General features: G+C 51.8%; 1 protein-coding gene across 2 annotated transcripts; it reads right to left on the reverse strand.

Moving 5' to 3' along the window:
* Positions 1–1,009: 1,009 nt before the first annotated feature.
* Positions 1,010–21,715, reverse strand: SCN4B (sodium voltage-gated channel beta subunit 4). 2 transcript variants are annotated; one of them, XM_055548237.1, is made up of 5 exons: positions 21,412–21,715; positions 12,821–12,993; positions 11,164–11,392; positions 9,346–9,475; positions 1,010–4,614 (listed from the first exon to the last, which is right to left on the reverse strand). In XM_055548237.1, the coding sequence occupies exons 1-5, from the start codon at positions 21,470–21,472 to the stop codon at positions 4,521–4,523; spliced, it is 687 nt and encodes a 228-aa protein (XP_055404212.1). In that variant the 5' UTR covers positions 21,473–21,715; the 3' UTR covers positions 1,010–4,520. The 2 variants fall into 2 exon arrangements, with proteins under 2 accessions (XP_055404212.1, XP_055404211.1); XM_055548236.1 differs by lacking the exon at positions 21,412–21,715 and adding an exon at positions 14,190–14,321.
* Positions 21,716–23,524: the final 1,809 nt, after the last annotated feature.

The following is a 23,524-nucleotide window of genomic DNA, read 5'->3' on the forward strand; positions in this document are numbered from 1 at the left end:
CTGGTGGGCTACAGTCCATGGGGTCGCAAAGAGTCGGACACAACTGAGCGACTTCACCTTCACTTTCTTTCAAATAATTAAGATGGACAATATGAAATGCACATGGGTAGTCATTCCTGGGATGTAAGCCTAAACTTCCTCCCTCCCCCATCCCCACCCACGCCCATCCTCCCATCCCTCCAGACAGCATGACCCACCAAGCGTGGCTCATTGTGCCTATATAGACCAGTCAGTAGGTCGTTTTGTGCTTTCTCTCTTTTTTAATCTTTTTAGATTTTTTTTAATGTGGACTATTTTTAAAATTTTTCATCTTTGTTGCTTTACGGGCTTTTCTCTGGCTGTGGCGAGCAGGGGCTACTCTCTAGTCATGGTACGCAGGCTTTTTGCTGCAATGGCCTCTCTTGTTGTAGAGCACAGGTTCTAGGGCACGTGCGCTTCAGGAGTTTCAGCACATGGGCTCAGTAGTTGTGCTCCTGGGCTCTAGAGCCCAGGCTCAGCAGTTGTGCTGCCCGGGCTTAGTTGCTTCACGGCATGTGGGATCTTCCCAGATCAGGGATTGAACCCATGTCGCCTGCGTTGGCAGGGGCATTCTTCACCACTGAGCTACCAGGGAAGCCCTGTGCTTTTCCTCTTTAAGGTTGGCCTTGTCATTTGAAACAGATTTCACCTGGATACACATGTTAACCTGGGGTGGAGAGACCTGGGTAAGGGAATGTGATGACATTGACTGGTACCAGAATCATTGCCAAGGTCATCAGTACAGGGAAGGCCCTGGTAACGATTCCAGTATCAGATGGCCATCTTTGCACCTTCTTCGGGGAAGGAGAAGTACTATCAGCACTAATACAACCTGAATGCCTATGAATACAGCAGACATTCTTAGACTTTTTACATCTGGTATCTCACCAAGGCAGGGGACGTTTCAGACACAAGAAGACTGAGGCTCAGCTGGCAAGTAATAAAACTGGACCCCAACTTCCAATTAGCCAAGGATAGAAACCCCAAACTGTTTCTATTAAACATAATTTTTATTTCATCCAAGGCAAAACTAAATAAAATTCTACAAAGCAAAACATGTTGTCAAGGCAAGACAGTCAGTCAGCTCACATTCATTCTGTGCTTGAACACAAGTAAGTGCTTGGTGTGTGCACATCTGCGCCTCCCAGAGGCACCCGCAGATCTGAGGCCCACCCCCACAAGGCCCGTTTGTGCTGCATTGTTTTGATTTATAGTTTTACAGGAAATTGACTATGAGTATTGTTGTTATCCAAGCCAGAGGGATAAACCATGCATAAGATAGTCGAAAGCACTGCGTATCAGGTGGGAGGTGGGAGGGTAGGGACTCCCTGGGACACAGTAGTCAAGCAAGCTGTAGGATTTCCCCCAGAGAAGTCCCGTCTCCTAGCACCCCCCCCCACTCTGACGGCAGCTGTGACAGTGAGATGGCACCATGGTGTGTCATGGGGCCCAGGAGCACAGCTGGTCTCTCCCTCTGTCTCTATTCTTTCTCAGACTCCAGGTGCCCCAACAGGAAAGATGGTTCTGAAATGTATAGAAGCTCCCCCATCTCAGGCACACTCAGCCTTTATACACACATCCGCATGCCCATGCACGGCCCACCCACCCCACAGCCACGCATTTCCACATGCTCTGTCCACACAGGCACACCCTCAGCTGTCCCCATCTCAGGAGCCCGCTCTTACACCCCACCCTTTGCATCCAGCTGTGGGCAGCCAGCCAGATGTGAAAGTCTAAGCTCCACCAGCTGTCCTCCCAGACCTCTCCAGGCTCGTCCTGGTTGCCTTCTGCACAATTCCTACACCAGGAGAATCCCAAGGCCTGGAATACTCAGGTCCTACTTGGGGGTCAAGGAAGGGGAAGTGGGAAAGACTTTGTTTGTGGTCTCCTGACTTTAGTGTCAGTGAAACTGCATGTGTCCTGGGCTCCCAAGTTCAATATTGTGAATGCTGTCTAGCCCACACACCCTGAAAACACCCTCACCAGCCCCTGAAGATCACTCTCAGAGACCTGCATGCGCTGAGGGTCTGTTTGGGAAGATGGCTTTGCCCACACATCTTCCACTGCAAATTCATGCCAGAGCTTCTCCATGGGTATAATCCCAGCCTTGGGGCAGGACAGTCTTTGTTGTGGGGACTGAGTTGAACATCCTTAGCCCTCACGCTCATTAAACGGCAGTAGCCATGAGTCCTCAAGCCTTGGAGCAACCAAAAGTGTCCCCCTCTACAGTTTCAATCACCTCTATGGAAAACTACCAAACAAAAGCCATGGACAAGAAGCTTTAAGCATCAGAGCAAGGTTTCTAACATTACAAAAGCTAAAATAATTCTAAGGGCAGGGGGTGGGTGGGAAGAGAGAGACAGAAAAGAGAGTGAGAATGTGTGTATATGTGTGTGTGGTGTGTGCACTATAGGGATAGGACACAGAGGACAGGATAGACTTGGAACACTCCCTCCAACTTTGATACCTGAACTCCTAAATCCCTTTCCAAGCCAAAAAGACATTTTTAAACCAAAACTTTCCAAGTCTTACAGTCCTGTGAAGTAGGTAAGTATTATTACCCCATTTTACAGATAGGAAAAGTTGAGCCCAGAGAAGTTACATGATCTGCCTATGAGTCAGCAGCAGACCCAGGAATACAGAGGATGATGCTCTCCCTCTCCCATACTCTGTATGCCTTGGTTTCCTCTCAGGGAAGTCAGAGGAGCCCAAGCCTGTCCAAATGCTGAAGCTGGGAAAGGAAAAGAAAACGGTTCTGAATGAAGGAAACCTAAGAAGTTTCCCGAATAACTGGTGGCTCTGGTCTGTCTGCTCCTAAAGACAGGAAAGCCTGAACCTGAGCCCAGGATGGGAGAAAGAAGACACAAGGGACAGAGGCAGATCTGAGTGGGCCCTTGCTGGGATGTTCACTGCTGATTTTTGGCAGGGAGAGCCCTTAGGCAGTCCCCATACACTTTGAAAAAGGGGCTACTCCCCTCTCATTCCTCCCAGGGCCCCAAAGGACAGAGTGTCAGAAATTTAATGAGAGATTGAGGTGGGTGGGAGCAGATGGTGGATTCCTCCATGATCACAGCCCCGTCCATCCCCCACTTCATCAACCCACAGGGACAACACCATGACATGGCAGGGCCCCAGGGAGCACTTGGCAGATGCCTCCAGGACTCAGCTGCTGGCCCAGGGGGCGTTAGCTCCCCGGTCCCTTGCCTGACCCTGAGTGTGAGCGGCTGGGGACCCCTCACCAGGGCCCCACCAGAGTTGGCTGTTCCACGTGGGCTGAAGGAAGGGGTCGAGGACGTTATGAGCCAGGACTCAGGAGCTAAGGCACAGTCTAGCCCCACACACAAGGGGTGTGCAAACCAGTGCGTGGAAAAGCAGAGGAAAACTGTGGGCACTCTCTACCTGCCCCTCTCCCACCCCAGGCTGAGGATGGAGGGGACAGCTGAGCAGGAAGCAGCCAGAAAACCCAAGAACCCTCTCATTCAAAGCAAGAGGGTCCCTGAGGCGAAGGCAAGCCTTGACCCGGGAATGGAGGTGAGCAACCCTGGGCGGGGAGAAGCGAGAGGAACACAGGAGCGAGCAGCTCCTCAAGCGAGATGGCGCCACCTGCTGCTTCGGAGGAAGAGCAGCAGGGCGGAGCCGGTTGGGAGTTCCCACGAGCGGCCACGGTCCTGCCAGGCCAAGGAGAAGGGGCAGCCGGCGTTGGTGGGCGTTCTGCGGCCCTGACGCCCCGAACAGAAATTCTAGGAAAGAAATAAGTGGCGCCCAGTGCTCTGGGACAGCCTGAGGGACCCATTCATGAGCCCTTCGGAACCCAGAGATTAGAAAAGCAGACTAGGTGGGCTAGGACCCCTAACACAAAGTGGCAGCCCTAGCTGGGAGTCTTCAGGGACTCCGAGCAGCGGGGAGAAGGAGAGAACCAAGGCAGGCAGGCACGCAGGGGTCGGCGTGGGGGGGAGGGAAGTTCCTCACTGGAGGGACATGGGGAACCAGGTATCCATCGAAGCCTGTCCCTGCAGGATCCTTCCAGCAGCCCCCAACCCCCAGAGCCTGTAGAGAGTCCTCCGGCCACTCCCGCCATAAAAGGGTTAGTCTTCCATACTCAGGGTCCAACTACTGGGGCAGCCCTCGGCAACCCCCCAAGTCTCTCCAAAGAGACATCAGGAGGAAAACCAAGGTGCTCCTCATCTAGGGTGGGGGGCACTGAAGACCATCTACCCCGGTGTCGGGGAACAGGCCATTCACACCGCCCCAGCCCCTCCTTTCCTTTCCCGAACCTTCCGCGGGTTCCTTTCCCTGGCCAGCCATTGTCCCTGGGGAGCCCTGGTGGGAGGTAGGGGGTGGGGCAGGCGGGACAGGACCCCAGTTTCTCCCCGCCCGGGGAAGACTACAGTTTGAGCCAAGCAGCAGATGTCTCAGGCACATGGGGTCACGGACACGGCTCAAGCATCGGCTTCATCATAGGAAAGTGAGGCTCCCAGCAGCTGCTTGGCCCCACGCAGGGCTCACACTTTTGTTGGTGCTTTCTCTTCCGCCTTGGAGCCGGGCAACCCATTCTCGGTATTATCGTTCCCTGAGGAACTCACGAGGCACTCCTTCCTGAGAGGGAGAAAGGAGAGAAGGGGAGGCAGTGGTGAGAGGGAGAGCCAAGTGGTGGGTAAAACTGTGTGGGAGGGGAGCCGTGGCCCCCTATGCCAGCCCCGAGCCTCTCCCTGGCCTTCTGTAGTGCCACGGTAGCCAGAGGCCAGATCGCCCACCCTCTCTGCCTCCATTTCCTTGTCTAAAAAATGGCTGCAATGGCCCCTTCTTCATGGGATTACTGGGAGGAGCCAGGGAGCACTTGGAACAGTGCCTGAGCCACAGAAAGTACTCAGTAAGGCCAGCATCACCAGGTCATCTCAACGTGGCAGAGGGCAAGGGTACCAGTCACTCCTCCCAGGGGTCAGTAATGAGGGGAGCCCAAACCAGGGTAGATGTCAGGCTGTGCCAAGCCAGGGGAAGGGTCCAGGCCAGCAGACAGGATGCCCAGGGCAAATAGCTCCTCACCCAGGCCCCGCAGGCCCTTCCTCCTGAAGTTTGCTGGGACTAGATGTAGCAAAATGAGACGGAAGGGCAGGCAGGTGTGGGCAGAGGCGGGGGATGGGGCAGGAGGAAGGAGAGGTGGGCAGGTGGGAATACCCCCCAGAACAGGCACCACCCCGGCCACCCTGTGCTGGGCATGTTCAAGTCTTAAGTACAAGACCCCCCAATAGCAGTGGCCAGGCCGCACAGGGTGCTCCAGAGAAGACCTGACTGCTGCATTACTCCTACATTTTGGCCCATGAAAACTTCCAAGTCTTTTTCACGGCTTCTGTCACTAAACTACATCTTAGCCTCACCCTGGGCTTGTGTAGCTGAGTTTGAGGCCTTCAGGAGAGATTTAACATTTCATCTTCATCAATTTCATCTTGCAGGATTTAGTCTATACCTCCAGCCTATCCTAAATCCGGAAAAGGGAACTCTCCTCCACTGTTGGTGGGCGTGTAAATTGGTGCAGCCACTATGCAAAACAGTTTGGAGGTTTAGTTTTTTTAAACTAAAAATAGAGTTGCCATATGATCCAACAATCCCACTCTTGGGCATATATCCAGAGAAAACTCTAATTCAAAAAGATACATGCACCCCAAAGGTCATAGCAGCACTATTTACAATAGCCAAGACATGGAAACAATCTGAATGTCCATCCATAGACGAATGAATACAGATGTGGTACATGTATACAGTGAAATATTACTCAGCCATAAAAATAATGAAATAATGCCATTTGCAGCAACATGGATGGACATAGAGATTATCACACTAAGTGAAGTAGATCAGACAGAGAGACAAACACCATATATCACTTATATGTGGAATCTAAAGTATGATTGAAATGAACTTTACAAAGCATAAACAGAAAATCACAGAGATAGAAAAAACTTTATAATTACCAAAGGGGGAGGGATAAATTTGGATAAATTAGGGATTAACAGATACAAACTACTATTACATAAAATAGATAAACCACAATGCCTTACTGTATAGCACAGGGAACTATATTCAATATCTGATAATAAACCACAATGGAAAAGAATCTGAAAAAGAACAAATATGTAGGTATGTACAACTGAACCACTTTGCTGTGATTCCAGCAAACCAACACAACACTAAATCAGCTATACTTTAATTTAAAAAAAAAAAAAGATCCTCCCAGATCCCAATTTTGTTATCCATCCGATACAGTTGCTAGGTTTCTGGAAATTTGATAAGTGTATCATTCCTGTTGTTGTTGTTGTTTAGTCACTAAGTTGTGTCCAACTCTTTTCGACCCCATGGACTGTAGCCCACAAGGTTGCTCTGTCCATGGGATTTCCTAGACAAGACTACTGGAGTGGGTTGCCATCTCCTTTTCCAGGGGATCTTCCCAACCCGGGGATCGAACCTGTGTCTAGTGCATTGGCAGGTGGGTTCTTTACCCCTGAGCCACCAGAGCCCATGTCATTCTTACTGTAGTTTAAATCAGTAATAACAATGAACAAACAGAGCCTGTGACATACCACTAAAGACCTCTATTCAGATGGGTCTATCATCTATCTATCTACCTACCTATCTCTAAACCTAAGGAATAGTCAGTCTAGCCAATTCCTATCCACCTAACCATCCATATTTCTTTCCAAAGACCCTGCTAGCTACCAGGCACTGTGTCAGGCTACAAAGGTGTCCAACTGACAAGGTGCCTGCTCTCCAAAAACCCGCAGTCTTCCAGGGACTATGCTATTAAACAAGTACCTGCAGCACAATGCAGTAAATGGCAGGATGGGGGTGGGGCATGCCAGGGAGGGACTCAGCCTAGGAGGGCTCCTTCTAGGGTCAGGGAGGGTCCTTTGGAAGCGTCATTTAAGCGGAGACCAAGAAAGATGAGCAGGAAAAGAGGGAGGGGACATTCGAGGCAGAGGGAACACCCTCACATGTGAAAGCCCAGAACTGATCATAAGATGCTGCCCCACACCTCCCTTCTTCTCAGGAAGCCACCACATCTTTATTGTCATGCAGGCCTACCTTGCTGCTCAGAGGACCCTCTCAGCCTTCCTCCTGGCCTGTCTCCCACCTCTAGCCTCTGCCTTCCCAGTCCCTGTGCCCACCAACGCCAGACCCTTTCTTCCAGGTCCTCTGATGGAGCTAGGCCCTGCAAGCCCTCCCCAGCTCCCCTGTGGTCAGAGAAAAGCCAATCTCAGCCTCAAGGGTCCTCAAGGGTCTGTCCCCACCCCCTTTGCGGGTTTCCCCCCCTCCTCCTGACCCCACCCCCACTCCCTCAACAACAGCAACCACAAACGCCTGTTCTCCACAACATGGTCGCTTCCCAGGCTGGCTGTCTTTGCTCTCAGCGGTTCCCCCTACAGAACAACCTTCTCTTCACCCTCCCTGGGACTTAACTCATATCCATCTTGCAAGGCTGACCACAAATGTCTCTTTGGCCAGAAATCCTTCACTATTATTCCACCCTCTCCTGAACCCCCTCAACATTCTCTCTGAGTGTGTGCATGCATGCTCAGTCACTTCAGTCATGTCCAGCTCTGTGCGACCCTGTGGACTGCAGCCCGCCAGCCTCCTCTGTCCATGGGATTCTCCAGGCAAGAATCCTGGAGTGGGTTACCCCAGCCCTAATTCCTCTACCTCCTGTTACACTGATTTCTGCACATGTCTTCTTTACTTAGGGGCAGAATCTCATTCCTTGTAGAATTTCCTGCAGTGCCTGGCACAGTACTTTGCACATAGCATCTCAAAAAGAGCCACCGAATGAAAGAATGACTTACTGAACTCTAGATCCCACCCCCCTGTGAATCAGGAGGGCGCAGCGGCAATAGTTAAAGTTTCAAAGAAAACAAGTCAGAATTCAAATCCCAGCTCTATCGCTTATTAGCTGTGACCCTGGGCAAGTCACTTAACCACTCTGAGCCTCACTTTGCTCAACTTCAAAATAAAATCATACATGTTTTATTTTTTTAAATGCCTGATGGAGTATCTAACACACGGTAGAGGCATGTGATGAACGACAGGAAGCGCTATTACATGCAGCATCCTTCTGATCAACTGTGCACGAGCGCGAAAATGTTAGCCTGCCCTGGTTCCAGTGAACTCATGGTGGCTGCCAAGGATGACTGCTTTTTTCCCAAGTGCTTTTAAACCGTATGGTGAATAATGTGTTCTCCAAATCTTCTCACCAGCAATAGTAAGACTGATTATTAAAAACACAATTTGGTCTGGATCCATGCTCCAGGCCCCTCTCAAGATCTCTGAAATCCTCCCAGCCTCTAGCCATGATGCAGCTAGATAGCCCAAGAGTTCATCATCGCAACCAGTCCTCCCAGCTCTCCCTCCCCTCTGCCAATCCCTAAAATTCTCTCCCTGCCTTCAGCTGCCTTCCTTTCTGACCAGTGGCATTTTTGCCTTCCTTTCTGACCAGTGCCCTTTTCAGCCTAATTTCTTCTCAACAAAGCAGCATGAAGCCAACCCCAACAGATCTTCTTCTATCTTCTGCTTCTCCCTTGCTTCTCCTACTTACTTTCACCCTCTCTGCTTCAATGGAAGGCCTACCTCATCTCATCTTTCTTGCCAAGAACACAACTTTCAAATGCCTTTGGTCTGCTCTGGGTTTTGCAGCATTCAATCGTGGAACCTGCCAGCTCTGGCAATTCTGGTTGTGGGCTGCACCCTTTGTACCTCCTGATCTTTCTTCTCGTTCCTCTTACAAATATCTGTCTTTATACCTGAATTTATCCTAGGGCTTCCCAGGTAGTCATATCAGCCTTTTTAGACTGTTTTTCTCTCCTTCATTTGAATTTTCAAAATTTCACAATAAAAGACTCCCATCACCCTAGAAGGATCTTCCCATTTTAGGGTTTCTGTATGCAGAATCTCATATTTCCCCTGATATAAAAAAAAAAAAGGCATTTTAAAGCCTTTGGTAAGACTTTAGATTGAGGTGGTACAAATAACAGGATGGGCAGGAAGACAGGGGAATGAGGAAGAGCAGATGAGTTGTATGTATGTTCTCAGTGAAGTCAGTGTATTCAATAAACATCTTCTGAGCGGATGGGGAAAAAGGAGTGAGATGAAGAATCAGGTTGAAAGATGAGAGGAGCGGGGCAGGGATAAAAAAGAGAGTAGAAGAATTAGGAAAAGAGGAGGGATTAGGAGACAGATGGAAGGATGAAGGCAGATGGGGATATATGATGGTGGATGAGAGGATGCTGGAACACCCATGAGATGAGAATGGGTGGTAGGCCGGTGAGAAGGCAGGAATCAACTTACTTCTTCTCCTGAGTCTTCTTGATGATGAAGGCAATGAACTTCTTAACCAGCAGGATGAAGATGAGGAGCCCAATGACCCCGCCCACGACACCCAGGATGATGAGGGTCACGGTGTTGTCCACTTCTTCCACTTCATGGTCAGAGAAGGGAAAGAAGAGGGGTGGAGAAGGAGAGCAGGAGTCACCTGGAGCACCATGGCAGCCCAGCAGCTCCCCAGCCTCCAACCTGGGCCTCTGGGACACGCCCACCCCAGCAGGAAGCAGGAGAAGCTAGAATATGGCATCCGTCAGGCTAAGGCATAACAGGAAGTCGTCCCTCTCCCCCTGTGCTCCACACATACGCCCTCCCGCAGACACCCACACAACAAGTTCTGGAATAACTCAGACTTGGGGACCACAGCATCCAGGTTTGACTTGACCCTCAAGCATGAGACTTTCATTGCCTCCTTCTAGGTTTCCTTTTACCCATGCAGAAAAAAAATTGAGAATCTCCCTGCAATACCTCTTATGCGGCCAGAAGACACAGGAGCCAGGTAATCTGGATTTCAACAACAGGATTTCCACGGTCACTAATGAGCTGGTCACTGATAGTCACTAATAACCTACAGCTGGTCACTTAACCCTTCTAGCCTCAGTTCCCTCATCTGAAAACTGACCTCCTGACTTCCCAAACCTGTTCCACCCACAATCTCCTCCATCTCTGCTGAGAAAACACCATCCTTTGAGTTGCTCTGGCCAAAATCCTTGGAGTCATCCTTGACTCCTCTCTTTTTCTCAAACCCCTATATCCAACCCACCTGAGAATCCTAATGGCCCTAACTCCAAAAAATTACAGAATCATGAGCATCTTCTCTGCAGGAATCCCACATCATCCAGGAGAGCAGTGGATCCCCAGGAACGCAAGAAATGCAACACGATCAGGATGCTTAAGCAAATTCCTTTTTCTCTGCTTCCATGCCTCGCTAGCCTTCCAGGCTCCATGATGCCCACCCAGTCTTAACTCCTTCAGCCCTTTCTCTAAACACGTCCAGTGTCAGGGTCACGGGATACCCTTATCACGTGTTCCCTCGTTGTCTAATTGTCCCACCATTGTTGGATTGGAATCCCCTCAACCAGGACTTAAGCTCCAGAGGGGAGAGACCATTCTTATCAATCTCTACTGGAACTTCCCTGGTGGTCCAGTGGCTACGACTTTGAGCTCCCAATGAAGAGGGCCCTGGTTCAAGCCCTAGTCAGGGAACTAGATCCCACATGTGGCAACTAAGAGCCCACACGCCTCAACTAAGATCTGGCTTAGCCAAATAAATAGATAAATATATTTTTAATCTCCTTTACTTTGGCTTTGCATGCTTTGCCCCATTTCAGTTATGTGTTTACTTGTCTTCTGTCCTACCCTGACCTGTCAATTCTTTGAGAAAGGCCACTGTGTATCATTCATAGCACTTTTTGGTCCTACATGGCATTCAATCAGCTGTTGCTAACAGAATACACAAGAGCAGTAATAATCAACACATAAGGAGAACTTCACAACACACTTCCATGTAGCTTCTGGAACTCTCACAGCAACCCTAAGAGAAGGCAAATCTTCATATGAGGAAAACAAGGCTTAGAGGGCCTCAGTGTATATCTTAAGCTATTCAGTGGCAGAATAACTTTCACACTAAGTTATTCGAGTTTCCAGATGTAACTCCAGTTGCCCTTGAAAGCATAAAGTGAAAGAAAACACCAATGGTCCATTTCACCATTACACTGAGATGGGTACCCACCCCTAGCCCCGTCCTTCCAACGCCACTGCCCTTGTCCCAGACCCATTACATACATTTATCAACAACTTGGAGGAAGATGGTGGCCTGGTGCTGAAAATCATTCTCCTTGGGGTTCTTCACGTGGCAAGTGTATTTGCCCGTGTCACTGAACTCCAGGTTCTTCAGCGAAATGGAAATATTGTTCATTTTCTCCTTTGTGGAGCCCTCCAGAGTGATGCGGTCATCATCTTTCAATTTCACCTTGGGGTCCGATTTCTCATTCTTCACAGTCCCATCTATGAGCTGTGTGGGAAGATGGGAGCAAGGAGGGGGCCAAGAAAAAAATCAGAGTCCTTTCTACAGTCATGACATCACTCCAGCCCACTCCTTGGGCACCTCTCTGCCCAGGCCAGGAAGAGCCCTTCCCCTTGGTTTCCTGCACTTACCGATAGCTCTGTCTGTCTAACCTGGATTTTACTTGCTTCCGGCTAAACCCAATTTCTGTTACTAAGGTCTCCCTAGAATGTAGCATGACTTTTACTGCTTTCTTCATAAAAGCCTTTTAATACCACATAAAAGCCTGTTAATACCACACTCGCTTCCCTCTGTCATTCCTTCCAGCCTTTGCTAACACCTCATCCCCTATCTGCCTGAATTCTGACCCTCCATCAAGATGTGGATCAATCCCACAGGGCAGTGCATCAGCACCCTCTGAGTTCAGTGTTTAATTACATCCAGAGTTGGTATCTTGTGACTTCCAATCCCCTACTAGGTTGCAGAGTACTCAAAAAACACCTGCTGGGACCTCCTTGGTGGTCCGGTGGCTAAGACTCCACACTCCCAATGCAGGGTGGCCTGGGTTCAATCTCTGGTCAGGGAACTAGATCCCACATGCCACAACTAAAGATTCTGCTTGCCACAACTAAGATCTGGTGAGGTCAAATACATAAAGAAACATTTAAAAACACCTGCTGACTCTCCATCTCCACCCCCAGCCAAAGCCCTGAACCCTTCTCTTCTCCAGCATCCCCTTCCATCCTTCCAAGGCCATTTCCCCAGCCCTTCTCCTGTTTGGACTCTTCTCACTCCCCCTCTCCAAGTCTTCCAAATGTCTTGTCTCTTCTGCTTTTTAAATTAAATTATTAATGTTTACACAAGCTAACCAAGTTTCCGGTATTTCTTCAGACCAGACAGAGGACTCGAGACAGGAATTCCAACAGACCCCAAATTCTGGCAACAAAAATCTAAGCATCCTTCCCACATAGACAGGCTCTGGAAAGAATACCGGGAGAGAGACTTCCCTAGTGGTCCAGTGGTTAAGAATCTGCCTGCCAATGCAGAGGCCACAGGTTCAATCCCTGGTCTGGGAAGATCCCACATGCCATGGGGCAACTAAGCCCATGCACCACAACTACTGAACCCATGTGCCCCAGAGCCCCTGCTCCTCAACCAGAGGGGCTGCTGCAGTGAGAAGCCCGCGCACTGCAACTAGAAGGCAGCCTCCACCAGCTGCAACCGAAGAAACCGTCAAAGACCCAGTGCAGCCAAAAAGAGCGAAATACATGTATTTTTTAAATAAATAAAAGGTGAGGGTGACCAAAGATGCATCCCTGGAGACCATCACTGAGGGGTCAGTCCAGAAAGGACCATAGCCTGGGGTGGGAGGCAGGGGTGAGGGGATAAACCCCGGAGGAGGATCTGAGCTGCCCCATCCCTTCTCCGGCTACTTACGATCTTGTATGTATCACTGCTGTTGTAGGACCACCAGAAGTGTAGGTTCTCGAACCCAAAGCAGCTGGAGAAGGTGCAGGGTAGCAGGATCTCCGTGCCGTTGACAGCGTAGATGGTGGTGGCCTTTCCCACTGACACCTCCAGCGACAGGGACACCGGGAGCAGGAAGAGACCTGTGTGAGGGGCACCACCTCCCTGAGTAAAATCCCACCAGAACCTCCAGCCTGCAGCCCTGGAAGGGACCTCTCCGGTGGAGTGCAGTGGCATGGTCAGGCAGGGATGTCTCTATTGCCCTCCGTGTCAATATTAGAAGATGGTTCTCTTGAACCGACTCTGCCTGGACCACCTCCGTGATTCATTCTCCCTCTTGGCCTGAGCTGGATGGACTTCTGAGCCTGTTAGTAACCCTTGTGACACTCTAAGTGACCACCAGGGGTCACCCCAACCCAGGAAAACCAGGTCCCGGCCTCCGGGCCGCGAGTCCGCGCCCCTTAACCAGCGGATGTGGTCCCTGAGGCCCCCAAGTGCAGAACCTGCGCCTCCTGTTCGCGCTGGGAATCTCCCCAAGGGCTGTGCGCCACCCCCTCCTGATATTTTCGGGATTTGGCGGGGCGGGGGTGTTGGGAGGCTGAGCGGGTCTCCTGAGGTGGCTAAAAGGAAAACGGCAGACACCGGCTCCTCGGCCACTCATCACGGACCCTGGAGGCTCCCACCCGCCCCAAGGGGCCGAGAGGCAGGGGGATGCCTCCCGCTGGACCTTGCTCCACCACCGAAAGGGACCTCGAGAAGAAAAGAGAGACAAGGCGGACCTGGAGGGCATCCCGCAGGGTGGGGTGGAACGGGGATGTCTTGGCATCACTCAGCAGCCGTGAAATCAGAGGGAGTAAAGCAATAACCTCAGAGAAAGTGAGGGCGGGAGACACTTTATGGAGGCCGACTCAGGGCAACAGGATGCTTGCAAGCAGGTGGCTGGAGTGGGCGCTGCACCCGTGGTCCCCTCCGGACCCAGAGAAGCCCCCCGACTCCCTGCAGCCCCACTGCGGCCTCTCATCCTGGGAACATCCCCACCCCCACCCCCTTCTTTCCCACACCTTCCAGTCCAATGCCATCGCTGCCAGTTGAGCAGGTGGCAGTTGTGAATTTCCACTCATGGCCTCTGGGCCCTGCCTTGTGAGTTCGTGAGTTATTGTAAGAGAACCTGGCCCTCCTGTCCTACAGAGTCCTTGAGGAAACCCCACTGTACCTCAAGGTCATGAGGAGGAGGGGTTTCAGAATTAGACACTAGCTGTCCTTGCCCCTGAATGAACCAGGGTCACCCCGGGTGAGGACTCAGAGTCCTCAGGTTCCCAGTGATGCTGAGAATAATGACCTTTTCCTGAGCAGAGATGTTGGCTAAGGCTTCGTATGAGTAATCTCATAGCATCTTCACCTCTCACCTGGAAGGAGGGTCTCATTAATCACATTTTACAGGTGGGAAAGATAAGGCTCAGAAGAGCAAAGTGCCCTGTGCCTTGGCCAAAGTCCTACAACTTCCAGAGGTAGTTGAAATGTGAACTGGAGTGTGACTCCAGTTGGGCAGTTGAGAGCAGACACCTGGCTGTACCACCTCCTATGCCAAAGTTTCCCTGGCATCTCTTCCCAGACTGTAGCTTCTCTCAACTACTTGGACCACCAGCCTGGCGTTCCCACAGTGTCAGAGCCTAAAGGACCTGGATGGTTTCAGGTTAGAGACACTAAGTTGCCACTGCCTGATTTTAGAGATGGGACAACCAAGACCCCAAATGGGAGGAGACTTGGCTGAACTAACTGGGTTTAGTGGCTGAGCCACTTGAGAACCCCTTTCAGGCCAGTCAGCTCCCAGCTCTGCAGGCAATTCCCAGAACTGTTCTTGTTCCCAAGACAGATAGGGTCAGTCTTTGTTTTAAAGTTGCCAACCTTACTCCCATCCTCATTCTCAGAGAAGGACCTCTTTCATCAAACTTAATTTCCTCATTATATTGATACATCATAAATCAGCTTCCTCTTGGTTTGCACACACGAGATAAGGATGCCTAGTGCCACCTGGGCAATGCTTTTTAACTTAGAAGAAGGAGACCTCTCCATCAGTCCAGTGGTTAAGACTCTGCACTTCCCACTGCAGGGGGCTCAGTTTCAATCCCTGGTTGCGGAACTAAGATCTCGCCTGCCATAAATAAGTAAGAGGAGCTCCATGGAGAGCCGGAGGCCCAACTCTGCTCTTAGGACTCCCTCAGCTTCTTCATGTCCTCTTCACTTCTGAAGGCAAAGCAGACTGCTCTTAACACAAAGCTCAGAAATAACAACCCATAGTCCAGGATCCCCTGCCACTGTCAACAACTGCTGGTATATGCTCAGCACTTCCGGCTACATATAAGCCCCACAGCCACGCTCTGAGTGGTGTACCGTAATAGCTCCATATTGCAGACACTGCAACTGAACACAGACAGGTTTGGTAACTTGCCTAAGGTCAACAGAGGGGCTTCCCACATGGTGCTAGTGGTAAAGAACCCATCTGCCAATGCAGATGTAAGACACATGGATTCAGGTTCGATCCCCAGGTCAGGAAGATCCCCTTGAGGAGGGCAAGGCACCCCACTCCAGTATTCTTGCCTGGAAAATCCCATGGACACAGGAGCCTGGCAGGCCACAGTCCATAGGGTGGCTCAGAGTCAGATACGACCAAAGCAACTTAGCGCATACACACAAAGGTCAACAAGAGACATTTCTAGCATCCCAAAGCAAGAAAGTGCTACCTTACATCCTAAAACAGCAGATTTTGCCCACCAGAGTTCCAGTTAGTGCTGAGGGGTCATTTCAATTAGCCTTCAATCTTTGATCAGCCCCTCCGTGCCAGGGATTGTTCTAGAGCCGTGGCTTTCACAAAGCGTCAGAATCACCTGGAGGTGATTACAGCTAGCTCTGCCAGCCCCACCCCAGCAGTTTCAGATCCAGCACCTAGAGTGGAGCCTGAAATTTTGCATTTCTAAGAGGTTCCCAGAAAATGCTGCAATCAGAGATGACACTTTGGGCCCCACTGTGCTAGAGGATTTCTACCTATTAACTTCAACTCTGATTAGAATGCCGAAAGATGGGTATCATTTTTCTCATTGTACAGATGATACAATTAAGGCTCAGAGAGGTTAAGTCACTTGCGCAGGGTCACATAATAAATGGTGGATCTGGAATTGAGCACTGACGGTAAAATAGGATAGGCATTTTACAGGCACTGTCTCATTTAATCCTCATGATAATCCCAATGAGGTAGTTATTATTTTTATCCCCAACATGCAAAATGAAGAAACAGCCTCAGAGAGATTAACTTGCTCAAGGCCACACAACTGGTGAGTGGAATAAGCAGACTACAGACCGAGCTCTGCTTTCCACCACTCTGTGACGGTGCCTCTCCAAGGGAACAACGCCGTCAGGGCCAGCCCTCCTTAAAGCTCCTGGTTTTCCTTTCATTTCTCCCCTCCCTCACCACCTTGCCCCAGAGATCTACAGACAGGAGCCAGACATGAGATTACACCCCCCTGCCTAAAAGATGGCCTTCAATTTGGTTGTCTTTTTTTTTTTTTTTTTTTGCCACACTGCATGGCATGTGGGATCTTAGTTCCTCACCTAGGGATTGAACCCATACCCCCTGCAGTAGAAGCAAGGAGTTTTGCTTGCTTCTGGACTGCCTGGGAAGTCCCAAGAAGACAACCTTCTGATGGGAGACCTCAGTTTTGCCTCTCACCACCCCCACCGCCTCCACAAACCAAAGAATGGAGTGCAGTGTGGTGAAGCTCTCAGCAGAAGGAGCTTCCTGATGCCTACAGTGCTCCCTCGGAGCCTGAGCACGTGTTCCGGGGAGCACCACAGCACCAGCCTCTAGTGTCCAGGATCCTAGGGGAGACAGGGGGATCCAAGTCAGGGGCCAAACCCCTTCCCCCCAACCTCAGCTGGAATAGACTATCCAAGCACCAGAGATACCCATCAGAAGCGAAATCTTTTTGATCACGTTAAATAGAAGCAAAAACAAACAAAAAAAAAACAGTCCAGGACAGAGGAGAAAAGTACTTCTCTAAGGTCTGACTCATGACGGTGTGCATTTCCGCCTGATTAGTGTGCGCCTGTGTGGATGACTTAACTCTAATGTACTCAGGACTCCCAGACTCCCAGAGTGAAGCATCACCATTCCCACCGTAGCCTAGAAGGGACAAAGGGAAGGCAGAGATGTTTCTACGCTGAAGTTCAGAGTCCTGCCTGAATTAAAGCATCAGAGATGGGGAGCAAGCCTGGCTTCTCCACCGCACACCCTCCCAGCACGCAGAAGTCTTATCGGCCGTGTCTGGGAGGCTCGTGCACAGGAAAACCCGGAGGCCTGCGTCCTGTGCCTTCTTCCCTGTGAGCCTGTGCTAGGGGGAGAGAAGTGGGCAGAGTCAGATCTAGACCCACTAGAGGACTCAGAGAGGTACTTCAGCAGGATTACCAAGCCAGGATGCATGTGTCAGGAGGCACATGGCAGACCCCACTTGGCTGGCTGACCTTGAGAAAGTCAGAGGTGCTATATCCTCAAACCAGGGATGCCTGTCTTTTCTACCTTCTAAGCTTGGTATAAAGCTAAAAAAAACATGAGCTTATAAAACATGAGAAGGGCTTCAGTGAATGCATCCCTCTGGCCTGGGCTCTCTGCGGGTAGAGGAACATAGTGTTTAAAAGGAGGCAGAGCGACAGGGCTGGCCTCCACTGTAGGTCTAGATGTAACCAAGACACTCAACTTAAGGACCAGTGTCAGCCAACAATATCTCCAAGTCATTCAAGCACTGTTTTATACTTTCACCCTGTATTACTTCCTGGAGGTAATTATTTCCATGTGGCTACTTCCTCGGATAAAGAAGGACTTTCTTTGTCCCAAACTAAACTCTTTAGAATTTCAAGTGATCTTGTGTGTATTTCAGATTGGGGGTCCCTTTCCTGCATCGTGGGATGGGTGGGAACAAATCCTCCGACCCGTGATCCTGTGGAATTCAATCCTAAGCCTTGTCTTTGCTCACTAACTGCCGAACCATTCTCAGAACAGCCATTTTCTTGGCTGTTTTCTGATCGGCCCCCTCCTATCCCACCCGATTATGTCTAAGGATTGACTCAAGCCTCCCATTTATAGTAAAAATATATTTGTACAGGAAAATCTTATTAAATACACCAAGGGGGATCTCATATCTACCATCAGACGTTCCAAGTCAAATGCCAAGGCAGAAATCTTCTGCCACCTTTTCCCATATCCAGGTACAGTGATACTCAACTTAGGCCGAGAGGAGGAAAGAGGGGCAGCGTGGAGCACACTCTAAGTTTAGCTCCCCGGGCTTGCCTGGCAAGGCAGGCGGAATCGCGGCTGACTTTAATAGGGAAGCTGATACACTGGCCCCAGGGGAATCAGGTTCAAAGTAAGAGCTGGGAGGGAGAAAGTGGGCCAAGGCCAGCAGGACAAGACTCCTCCTGGGGTGCAGGCCCTGGGGGCTGTGGGAGGCAGGGGCTGAGCCAGGCAAGGCCCCTGGGCCCAAAGACAGAGGAAAGATTTCAGCTCCCTCTCCCTAGGCAACCTGCCGGCTTCCTGCCCACCCCCAGGAGCTTTGCCAGGATAGAAACATGCCCCTGAGACAGCGCTGGATGTTCAACAAAACCAGCTTTGCAAACAATTCCAAGCAGTGTGCCCATCCCTCCTCTTGCAGGCCATGGAATGGATGTGGCTTCTGCAGAGATCCTTACACCCTCAACAGGGGGGCAAGGTGGGAGAATCTGTGCCTGGGGTCTACCTAGCATGCTGGTCCCACCCGCCACAGCAGCCATAATGACTTGGGACCCCACAAGCCTGCATGTCCAAAAAAAGAATGAATCCCCAAACCTGGGGTCTTTCTCCTCTTCCCTGCTTTCCCATCTTTTTTGCCATGAACCGCTTATTTACCCTTTCCTTTTCCTTCCTCTGAGTGGGACTAAACACCCTCTGCTTAATTGCCTTCTCATTAAACAAGTCCTAATAAATACATACCCAGGGAAAGAGGGTTGGGCAACAGAGCACCCTCACAAGTGATAATTACACAGAGATCGCAGCAATTAAGCAGATCAAGCAACAAGGAAGGAGTGGGTAGGACAGACACTTAGGAAGGGACTGACACCTTTTAGCCTCAATTGCAATACTGCCGTCTTGAAAACTGTGTCTCAATTTAAGAAAGGAGCGTCTGGTCAGATTATCAAAAATCAGTTTCGTCTCAGCCTAGGAAATTGAGTTTGATGTGGGGTGAGGAAGCTGGAGGGGTAGAGGACTCCTGGGAGCTTACTACTCTGTACCCAGTTTCCATAGTTGTGAGAACAGCTCTGGGCCCCTAAGCCTCTATCCTTCCACACTCAGGCTCCCAAGCTCACTGCTTCTTCAGTCCATCAGCAGGACCCCTGCTGACCTTCCCCTGCAGCAGACTGTGGTTAACTGAGAGGCAAGTTGGTGTGACAAAGCCCCAGAGACCTGGATTCAGGCCTACCTGGCCATCAACTGGCTACACATCAGTGAGCAAGTCACCTTCTCTGGACCGTGGTTTCTACATCCTGAGGGGAGCTCTGTGCTACGGTTTCCAAAGCTCCTGCCAGCTCTGATGCTCTACTTGGCTGTCCAGTCATCTCTGCATCTCCCCTCCTGGACCAAGACCAAGGATGGTGTCTTCGTGCCAAGCTCAAAGCAATGCCACTGTGAGGTCTTATCAGTGGCTGCCTGGGCAACGTCCAGGGAGGGACTCAGGTTGTATTCCCTTGGCAGACCAAAGGGGCAAGGGGCAGAGCAGCTGGGGCCAGTTCTAGGGTCTGCTGGTCTCCTCCTATGAATCACTCTGCTCTCTCCTGGGCTCCCAGAGGGTAGCTCAGGGAATCTTCCAAACCTGTTCCAATGGGCCTCTGTCCCTCCCTAGTCTATCAGCTCAAACAGTGCTTAGAGGATGTGGGGGTTTCCACCTGGAGAAAAGTACCAAGAATCTGTGCCTTGGTGTGTACACACACACACACACTCACACACGGTGTATGGTGGGGTTCCCCACAGAAGACAAGTTCTATGAATACTCTGGCACTCACATTCCACCAGCCAACCAGGCAGTAGGAGAAAGGGAAGCCAGAGGTGTTGATAAGCAGGCTAGTTTAATGGTGGTGTGAGTTTGAATTCCCCAGTGACCCCTTCCCCTTGCCATGGCCACAGTGATCAGAGATGAGGGGGAGCAGAGGGCCACTGTGCCCAGCCCATGAAGAGAAGCCTCGGGCCTCGCAGAGACCCACCTCTTAGGGTCACCGTGGAATCAGCACACCTGTGCCTAAGCTACAAGAGAGAACACCAGCTGTAGGAATGTAACAAAAGCAGCGGCTCCTGAGTGAAGGACATACTTTATCCCTGCTCCACCCCCAGGTGCTAACATGACAGGTCAGCACACGGTTCACATCAGCAGAAGCAGCAGTGGCCACCCTTAAAGACTTCTGTCTTCCTGTTTTCAGCCCAAATGCTTACATTGTGTGCCCAACCCGATGAGGGGAGCTGCCAAAAGCCAAATCTGACAAATATAAACAGGAAGAGGTGCAGGTGCCAGAGATGGAATCGGCTTACACTGAAATCCAGCTTTGACTTCGGAGAGGCTACATTCTGGACTACTAAATGTCATTCCCTAATCTCGAGGAGTTTGACGCTCAAAAGTATCATATGCATAAAATAGACACTAATCATCCGTTCCTTCTGTGGTCTCCGGATGTGCCTCCTTAGTCTTCATACTCATCCCAAAAATGAAGAGCCAAGAGCAGGTTAAACAGGTCCCACCGCCCAACCCCATGGAATCTTTACCTAAGAAGAGAGACAGGATCCTTCCTAAAAGGGGGAAATTCTTGGCAGTCCAGTGGTTAAGATTTGGTGCCTTCACTGCCGAGTGCATGGGTTCAATCCCTAGTCGAAGAACTAAGATTCCCACAAGTCTCGAGCCATAAAAACAAAAATAAAATTTAAAGGAGGGCTTGAACGATCCTCCAAGTCCCTCCAACCCCATCCAGTCTGCAGAGAAGGCAATGGGCACTAGAGGAAGTAGACAGCAGAGGAGCCAAACGGAAAAGGGGCAGGAGGAAGGGGCGCTCCCCCGCCTTGAACTGGTGCACGCCAGGTGCCGGGGCAACACGCATTCAAGTTGCAAGGGGCTCCGGGCTGGGGTAGAAACCAGCGTCCCAACAACCACACGTGCAACCCACCGGGCATCTCCTACATCCGATCCCAGACGCGTTCCCCCAGCCGGCTTAAACCTCTGCGGCCCCAAGCTCCAGCTCCAGAAGCTGAACGCACTAGAGACAGCAAAGAACTAATCGCCGGGCTGGCGGATGGGGCGGGGTACGGCGCAAGGTCCCCCGGCAGCTCAGCAGTCCAAACGGCGTCCTGGAAGAAGCGGGAGCCGCTCATTGGGGGCCGCGCTCCAAAGCCCACCCTATCCAAGGTGCTGTTCTTCTAAGTGTCCCCTGCTCTGGGGGGAGGGGTGGGGGAAGGGTTGGGGCAAGAGGTAGAAGAAACCAAGCCGGGGCTGCCTTACCCAAAAGCCCAATGCCCAGCCATCTCGCCCGGGCTGCGCCTTGGTCCCGAGCCCCGGGCATCGTTCTGTTCTCTCCGGAGCGCCCCCGGGGCGCGGGGACGGGATACAGGGCACACCCGCGCTCGCAGCCCGCGGTCTGCAGTGGGGCCGGAGGCTGCCGGGGAGCTCTGCGCCGCTGGCCAGGGCTCGGGAAAGTTAGCGCGGAGAGCGCGAGGAGGGGGAGGCAGGGAGGGAGAGGAGGAGCCGGCTGCGGGAGCGGCCGCCGGGGGCGCGGGAGGAGAAGGAGGAGCCCGCGGAGGAGGAACGCGAGCAGGGCCAGGAGGCCCGCCGAGCTAGCACCTAGGCGAGCGACGCTGCGCCTCTTCTCTGGAAGCGCTCCAGCCGCAGGAGGGGCGGTGGCCGCCGCGGAGCCCGGGGCGCCCCCGCCTCCAGGTCCCGGAGCCCCAGGAGCCGGCCGCACCCCCAGCACCGCCCCCGCCCCCCCACACACACACCCCTGCTTCCTCTCCAGCTCGGGCTGGGTGGCTGCGGCTTGGCACTGCAGGGCCGCCCGCAGCCGCCCGCATCATCCCGTGCGCTGAGCTGCCAATTAGGAGGATAGTTTGGGGAGGAATCGAGGTGGAGCGTTTCGGGTGTTGGAAGGCTGCGATGTCTGCTTTGGGGAACAGGAGTTTGGGCAACGGCTCCCTCTCCCGGGGCCGCGTAAGGACCGCTCGGTCGCCCGCAGCCGGCACTGCCGCAGCCGGTGGGCGTGTGCGGGCTTGTATGTACACTGCGGCCGCCGACGCGCGTGTGTGCAGCCTTAAAGCCCAGCTGTACAGGGTCCCACGGACCCGGCTTCCAACTGCAAACTGCCCCCGCCACCGCACACCAACCTCTCCCATTGCTTCATGGACTCCTCAGAAATTTTGATGCTCCTGGTTACGGAATCCGGCCAGGCCCTACCGTTGGGTCCAAGCCCTGATTCACCCTCTGCGGAGCCCCTACTTCTTTTTTCCACCTAGGCCACCCCACCCCCACCCCCGACCCTCCCTTTTTCCCCCTCTTCCAAGGGTTTCCTGTGTCCTTCAGAATCCTCGAAGACTCCCTTAGGCTCGCCTCTGTTTTGAAGTAGGGGTAGATTAGCCCGGGATAGGAGGGGGGTGGTCACAGCCAGGTCAGAGGGCTTTTCCCCAGAACCTCTGGAGTTACAAGGGAGCCTGTCTCGGGTGCCTCGGTTGGTAAAGAACCCACCAGCCAATGCGGGAGACGGAAGAGACACAGGTTCGATCCCTGGGTCGGGAAGATCCCCTGGAGTAGGAAATGGCAACCCACTCCAGTATTCTTGCCTGGAGAATTCCACAGGCAGAGGAGCCTGGTGGGCTACAGTTCATTGGGTCGCAAAGAGTCCTGAGGACTGAGCACACACACTCCCACACATGCACCCACGCACAGTGCTATTCCCAGTGGTTTAGTAACTCACATCTGCTCTCCTCCTCAGGCCCCCTACCCAACCATTCCAGCCCCCTCCCTCCACCGCAGGTCCTGTCTGCATTCCTGACCCTCCATCCTTCGCCTGTCTGGACACTGGTTCCACACTTGGAAACCTGCTTCCACTTCGTGGTCTGACCCCTGCTACAGCCCCCCCACCACCCACCTTCTTGACTTGAGGGTCCTTGGTGGGATTCAGAGATCATGGACCCCTTGAGGTTGTATGGGAAAGGCTGGAAGTCTACGTGGTTTTTTCTTTTTTTTCCTGGGAGAAAGATTCAGTATAGCTGTGATAGGGGTACAGTGGCTCTGGAGCTACACGCTGGGGAATCAAACGCTCCAGCGTTTATTGTTGGATGACCTTGAGCAAGTTATGCAATCTTCTGCAGAAACCTCATTTGAAATATGATGAAAGGGATGATATTTACCTCGTGAAATTGTTAAGGGCAATGCCATTCTTAGACCTGGGCAACAGGGGCCTCAGCCCTGGGCTGCTGAGTTTGGAGGGTCTCACTCTGGCCCTCTTTTGATCACACCCCCTCCTCCTCACTGGAAAAGTGGTTCCTGGGACAGCAGAGAAGGGTAATCCCTATACCTCATCTTCTAGACCATGCTCCAGACACCTGGGATCATGGAATTCTCT

This window comes from Bubalus kerabau, chromosome 15 (assembly GCF_029407905.1).
Source record: "Bubalus kerabau isolate K-KA32 ecotype Philippines breed swamp buffalo chromosome 15, PCC_UOA_SB_1v2, whole genome shotgun sequence".
Classification (NCBI taxonomy): Eukaryota; Metazoa; Chordata; class Mammalia; order Artiodactyla; family Bovidae; genus Bubalus; species Bubalus kerabau.

What these genes read in the sequence shown, in the direction of transcription:
- SCN4B (XM_055548236.1), bottom strand. Translation starts at nt 14,274, where the DNA reads ATGAGACCCTCCTTCCAGGTGAGAGGTGAAGATGCTATGAGATTACTC. An exon ending in ACATCTCTGCTCAGGAAAAG is followed by an intron (nt 12,994 to 14,189) that starts GTCATTATTCTC and finishes CCCCTCACACAG; the next exon opens with GTCTCTTCCTGCTCCCGGTG. An exon ending in GCAGTGATACATACAAGATC is followed by an intron (nt 11,393 to 12,820) that starts GTAAGTAGCCGG and finishes CTTCCCACACAG; the next exon opens with CTCATAGATGGGACTGTGAA.